The sequence below is a fragment of the Juglans regia genome, chromosome 7 (assembly GCF_001411555.2).
Source record: "Juglans regia cultivar Chandler chromosome 7, Walnut 2.0, whole genome shotgun sequence".
Lineage (NCBI taxonomy): Eukaryota > Viridiplantae > Streptophyta > Magnoliopsida > Fagales > Juglandaceae > Juglans > Juglans regia.
The window spans coordinates 50,719,446-50,726,079 of NC_049907.1; the positions used below are offsets into that span (position 1 = coordinate 50,719,446).

The following is a 6,634-nucleotide window of genomic DNA, read 5'->3' on the forward strand; positions in this document are numbered from 1 at the left end:
TAAACACGATGTAAAATTTACAGGTTTAAATTTGATATTAACAGGTTCAAGTCAAAATGGGATTGACCCGTTAATTAAAACATGATTTATGAACGGATCAACCGGTGTTGACCCCCGTTTAGATTTTATTTCAAAATTACAATTTTATTATTATTACAGAACTGCTATGTACAGTCGCCGACTACAGTCGGCGCGGAGTCGGCTAACATGAATATTAATAATAAAAAAAAAAATGATACGCAAAAATGAAAATGAAAAATAGAAGAAAATTATGTTTTTTCTTTCGGATTCCAGCTTTCTTTCGTGCTCTAGTCAGTCATCTTCGGCTTCGTGGTGTTGTTCCTCTCAGATCTAAACTTTGTTTGCTATGGCAGCATTTTAAGCTCTATCGGTTTCATCTTGGGTTTGGACTTCTTTGCCATAGCAAATTGTTGTCCCTGGTCCTTGTTCTCTCACCCTCATAAACCTGGATCAAGACACCTGGTTGATTGTCTGAGTAGGTGGAGAACACCTGCTCCTTCTTGGTGGGGATGGTGGTATTTCTTGGAATCAACACAGTCATCACACCTCCAGCAGTTTCCAAACCAAGGGATAAAGGGGTGACATCCAATAGTAACAGATCCTGAACCTACTCATTACCCTCGCCAGTCAAGATCGCAGCCTCAACAGCAGCACCATAGGCGACTGCTTCATCTGGGTTAATGCTCTTGCAAAGCTCCTTTCCATTGAAGAAGTCCTGCAACAGCTGCTGCACTTTGGGAATCCTAGTAGAACCTCCGACAAGAACAATGTCATGGACGGTGCTCTTGTCCATCTTCGCATCCCTTAAACACTTCTCCACAGGCTCCATACACTTCCTAAATAGATCCATATTGAGCTCCTCGAATCCACTACAGTACACTCTCATACGATCGTACCCACTCACCTATAATCAGAATTTTAGTCAGAAATTAAGAAAATTAACAAAAATCAAATGAGCAAAAATATAGGTTGAAGAGCTCTGGGAGGCAAACGAGAAAATGAAAGATGGCGCACAACGAGAGAGAGAGTCACAAAGCTATAGTTTTTTTATTTAGTTAGATTTATCTATGGAAAAGGGGTTATGTTGAAAGCTTCAACTGTGAAGAGGTAGAGGGCCAAATACGAAACCAACTCAGGGAAAAAATACGCAGCAATCAAAACCAAACTAGGGGAAAATGAACATATAATGAATGAATCACAACCGAACGACGAAGGGAGGGATGGCTTGAATCGTAAATGCCTCAGTTTCAGTCTGAGGAGGGAAGCCTCGTGTAGATGCAGAGGGGAGGGACATGCTATTGACGGAATGACTGTACCCTGGACGCCCTGTCGAGGAAGGGAGGAGGCTGCGCTTCGTGGAATGTTCGAGCTCCTCAAACGCATTAAACTGAAGAAACTGAGGAGAGAAACTAGGGAGAGGGAAACTGTGGCCACGTGCGTTTAGTTTTTTTCGAAACGGTGCGTTTAAGTTTTTTTTTTCCACGTCAGAACCGTTTACGTCCCGTTTGCACGAAGGCGACTGCATTCAGCATTTTTCTTATTATTAAATTGTTAAAGTACTATTGTTCAATATGCTTATATTTTTATTGTTGAGATTATAATTATAGAACTATGTTCATATTTGTTAATGTAGAATTTATAATATTGATTTAATTATATTTTAAAATTTTAAAAAAATTGATTTTTTTTGTTAGCAGGTAGCCTTATTTTTTAAAAGATAGTGGCTACTAATAAATATAAATTTTAATTTTTTATGTGAAATTATATTAATCAGGTCAAATTAGTTATGCATATTAGTACTTCAACTCAAATTAGTTATACGAAACAAATTTAAATGAATCGTGTTATGTTGACATATTTTTAATTAATTATTTAACAGATCAAAACGGGTGACACGACACGACCCGTTATCTAAACGAGTCAAGTTATGATTTGAAATTAAGTTTGACATTGGGTCAGGTTCGGGTTGATTTATATAGTTCAATATTCATAATTTGACATGATACAAACGTAACCCGAAAATACGAACTACCACCTCAGTACGGAATGCCTTCCATCATAAGAAGTTGCAGTCGACCAATGCAAAAATATCATACATACCAGTGAATGTCAATTGTTGGATCATTTAGATTATAGACCGGCATACAATACAGCTAGCTGCGCGCTCTAGTTAAGTCTCATTTCTCTGCACAAATCAGCTGCGCGCTGCTGATCTGCTAGTAACAAAGTGATTCTCTAAAACTTGGCCGCCGCTCTGCCTAATTATTTTCTGTGTCTGCATATCTTCATTACGTAAGTAGTAAACTGCAAATTTACAAAAGTGAAGCTCGGGCTGACCTAATTATATAAAAAGCTCCTATATCTAGCTATATGGTTATAGTTTCCCAGGGCCTGCACTTCCTAATCCTAATCCTCAAGCTGCTATCCTTCACCGTTCCCCGATCCATAATCTCACAACATTGTCTGCGCGGTGCCTGCTCACACAGTAAAATTACAAAGGGTTAGTCCACTATTAATTATTTCACTCTCTAGAACAACAGGTGATCAGGTGAAACCTAGCTAATATTATTTCAATTCTCCACATGTACAGCACATGCAGATAATGCGTTTGAAGGAGGAAATTAAAACATTCCTTCTCTTCTGTATTTCTTATAAAGAGTTCTCAGTATAGTTAATATTTAAGTTTTAGGTTGTCACCTTCCTCCAATGCTCTAGGTCCATCTTCAATGAGGCGACTTTAATACTCTGCACTGCCATGGCCCGGGCATAGTCTGCTGTACCACAACTATTCCCGATCTTAGCCACAAACCTCTTATAAGTAGTCAGAGTCCCACTCCTCCCCACCTCCTGAACCTTGTCCAGAAAATAAGTAATAGGTTGTCCACACGGGTCAGAACTCATGGGTCGGGTATTGAAGGTGAAAGGTCCATCACTCCAACTCCGCCATGTCTTGAAGGTCAACAGTGGCGTCTGCAAATCCTTAGCCGTCAACAATGACGCGTAGATCTGAACAGTGTATCCCCATGCAATGGTTACTGACCATTTACGCCTGTGGTTGTAGCAAAAACTTTGCTGTAGGATTCGTCTAGGGTCGATCCGGTATGCGCGCATGAGGGATTCCACCGACTCTATTTGAGTCTGGTTGGGAAACATGGGTTCCAAGTTGTCAAGGTGGTGGAGCGACAGAAGTGGTGCTAATGGGTGTGCTGATAGAATACCAAACGGATCCCCTCTGATATCAAACTGAGAAAAATAGAATATCCAACATATAATATCCAGACAAACAAACAAGCACACAAATGGGACGTGATTAATTAATTAGTGACATCATCCACATGAACATAATTGTTCAACATGCATAATCACCAGTGATAATGAGCCCGCGGCATATTGACAGTTAATGCTGAGAAGAAATCCAAAAAGACAAATTATCAAAACATTCAATTTCCATTGTCCAAGTTGAAGTACTAGAAAAGTAGACAACATATTTTTCACATGCGAACACGACAGATAAATTTATTTTTTTATTTTTATTTGACATGTCAAGGATGTGGAGTTTTGAAACGTACGTACGGCGAATCCAATTCCTCCCTACTACTCTGAAACAGTCCGAAGGCCACACAAAAAAACCTATGTATGACAAACCAAACAAGTGCTTTTTTTCCCATTGAGTTCAAATAAGTCATAAGACGCATGCTGCGCGCATGCTGTTACCTATCCGAGGACAAAGACTAGTTTATATCAGTCTTGTTAATAAACCTACCCCCGTAAGAAATTTTATATTCTGTTTCATGTTCAGAGTTAGATCTAAAATCCTTTACAAATTTATTTGTTCAGCAGACAGAAATGCTGATTCATATATTTTTTGTAGGCTTTGTTTCTCCGGCCTTGAGACTTGACTCTACGAGTCATGTCTTTTGACATCCGAAGATCCCAATGCCATAATAGTTCTATTTGATGACTCACTATGCCGTTGCTCACCCGTCTAATAAATATCACGGACAGGTAGTCAAGTCTTTGTTAGACCAAATCATCTTTATCTTTTGAAGTTGTTACACGAATTTGATTTCCAAATAAACATATTAAACAAATTTGCAATTAAAATATTTATACAAATAATAAAAAATTAAAAATCAAATTTATAAACTTGATGTGACATCTTGAATCATGTAAATTTATAAATTTATTTATAATATAAACATTTTTCTTAATAAACATAGTAAGATCAACTTCTCCTTCCTCACGGCCTCCAGTTCGTAATTAGAAGATTTTTTTCCAGAACCAAAACCAATTGTCGGTAGCCAAGGCGATGGCATCAAATAACAACCAAAACATTGGAATATTTAACACGTGACAACAACTCACAGATATATCAAGCCTTAAATAAGTTCGATGATACATCAAACTTCTCTCTAATTTATTTATAATTTTATATTAAATTTTTTCACTTTAATTCGAAAATATTATTTTAATAATAATTCAAAATATATAAAAAATAATTTTTAATACTTAATTATAAATAAATTATGATATAATTGTTATTATATCATTTCCTTGTTAAAGTAAAGAAAAATAATAACTAATAATGACTCCGTCCTTAAAATCGCTTGCATCCCGCCACGTGTTAAAAGACAAGACAAGAGGAAAACAAAAAGCGTACCTGGTGGAACCCACGCTGCTTGGTGAGAGGCACACCGAGCTCGCTCACACATGCCCACACCCTCTGATCAGAGCCGTAGAAAGTGTAGTACCGATCAAGACAACCGTCGAAAACTTTGACCAGCTGAGCCGCAAGTGGGAAACTAATGGCGAATCCACCGCCACCGAAAGCCATATCGTACGAGTGCAGCGTGTCTTGCTCCACGCTCTCCGAACTCCCTCCAATGTAGTACATCTGATTGTGATCATAACTAGCCAACACCGAAACTAAGTTATCAGTGAAAAACACCGTATCATCGTCTCCCATCACGAACCACCGCACGTTCGGTAACCCGAGCTTGTAACTTTCCAAAACAATCCGGGCAATCCGAACGGCCGATTGGGAGCTCAAGTATTTGAACCTGCTCCAATCCTCCGATACCCTGTACGGGACGGAAACTACGCCTTGCCTGGATACGTTTTCTTCGGGTTTCTCGTCGAGCCAGACGAAACCGCGGGTGGTGTTGGTGTCCCACCAGAGCTCACCGTACCGACTGCGGTTGGGCCACGTGTGCACCGTGCCGGCGAGACCGAAAAGGAGGTGGGAGATGTTGGTGGGCCCGAATTTCCTGTCAGATACGTTTCGGGATAAATGGTCAGGGAAGGAGAACCACCGGGTCCTGGTCGAGAAGGCAGAGTGGAGAGCGAGGGAAATCGACGCGACGAGGCAGACTATGAGGCCTAATCGCATTAAGAGCACGAAGAAATCGGAGAGCTTTTCTGGAAAAGCGAACAACTTTGAAGCTTTTAGCGGTTCGTGACACGGTTCTGAGCGAGTCCGACTCATCTTCGCCTTTGTAATTTTTTCTCGAGCGTTGAAGAAAAAAAATTCAAGCGCGCTTCTTAGAACCCCAGATGAATGATGATTAGTGGAACTTTCCCCTCTCAAGTTGCGATTTCATCAAGATTCTCTTTGTTTTGTGCTGATCATCCCAGAAAGTTTAATGAAACCCCCAGAAAATCTCAATTGCTGACACCATCCAGCATGGCCGGAAAAGTAACTTTCTCAATTATGCCCAGAGCCCGAGATCCTGATTCTCTGCGTTTGATTTCCTCTACGGATACCTCGGTTGTCTCCTGCGTTATGGAAAGATGTCATCGTCAAGGCTTTTAGTTCCAACACGATAAGTTGGATAGCAGAAGGATCTATAACGAAAACTGAATGAAAATAGCAAGTAGTTATTGTACTGTTTTTTTTTTTTTTTCCCTTCTTGAAAAAAGAAGAAGACTTTACGTATTGAAATGTCTGGAGCAAAACCAGATTTTAGCCAAGTGATAATATTCTGATAATAGTTTGGGTATTTTCAAAAATAACTTCGTTAATTAGGTCGTCGTATTCATGGTAAGGGGATCAAAGAGATCGATTTCATTGCTATTTTCCTGCGCGGTACAAATATAAGGCTTTTTTCAAACTAATTAATGGATTTTCATGCACCATGAATTTACACCGTACCTTGCACGATACGGGCATATTTGTATAGTGTCCAGCACTTTGATGCGTGTTGTCGATTCCCTTCTATTCTATTTCTATGAGTATCTAATGCCTAACCAAAATACAATATTCGAGCTTTAAAAAAAATATAAATATGCGAGCTAATAGAGAACACCGTTTGATGACTAATCAAAATTAAACGGATTATATTTTCTGGAAAAAAAAAATTAAACGGATTATATTTTCTGGAAAAAAAAATTAAACGGATTATTGGGCCTGTGATGGATTTATTAGATTAGGAACCATATGTATTGGCTGACCTAAAATTTGGAGTCAAGATTGAATTGGTGCTCTGATTTTTTTTTTTTTTTTAAAGATGACAGTGAAACAGGGGGCTGAAATTAGAGCATTAGCATTGGATTGGCTATCATATTCTTCAAATTTTAATTAATATGTAACTTTTTCACATTTAGCTAATCATTC

The 6,634-nt window shown here is 38.8% G+C and overlaps 1 protein-coding gene and 1 pseudogene across 1 annotated transcript; both read right to left on the minus strand.

The window, feature by feature from the left end:
* Window positions 1-394: 394 nt before the first annotated feature.
* Window positions 395-1,315, minus strand: LOC108991788 (annotated as a pseudogene).
* An 809-nt stretch (window positions 1,316-2,124) lies between these two features.
* LOC108991931 lies at window positions 2,125-5,964 on the minus strand. Its single transcript, XM_018966358.2, has 3 exons — window positions 4,682-5,964; window positions 2,719-3,264; window positions 2,125-2,495 (listed from the first exon to the last, which is right to left on the minus strand). The coding sequence occupies exons 1-3, from the start codon at window positions 5,504-5,506 to the stop codon at window positions 2,388-2,390; spliced, it is 1,479 nt and encodes a 492-aa protein (XP_018821903.1). The 5' UTR covers window positions 5,507-5,964; the 3' UTR covers window positions 2,125-2,387.
* Between the last annotated feature and the right edge of the window lie 670 nt (window positions 5,965-6,634).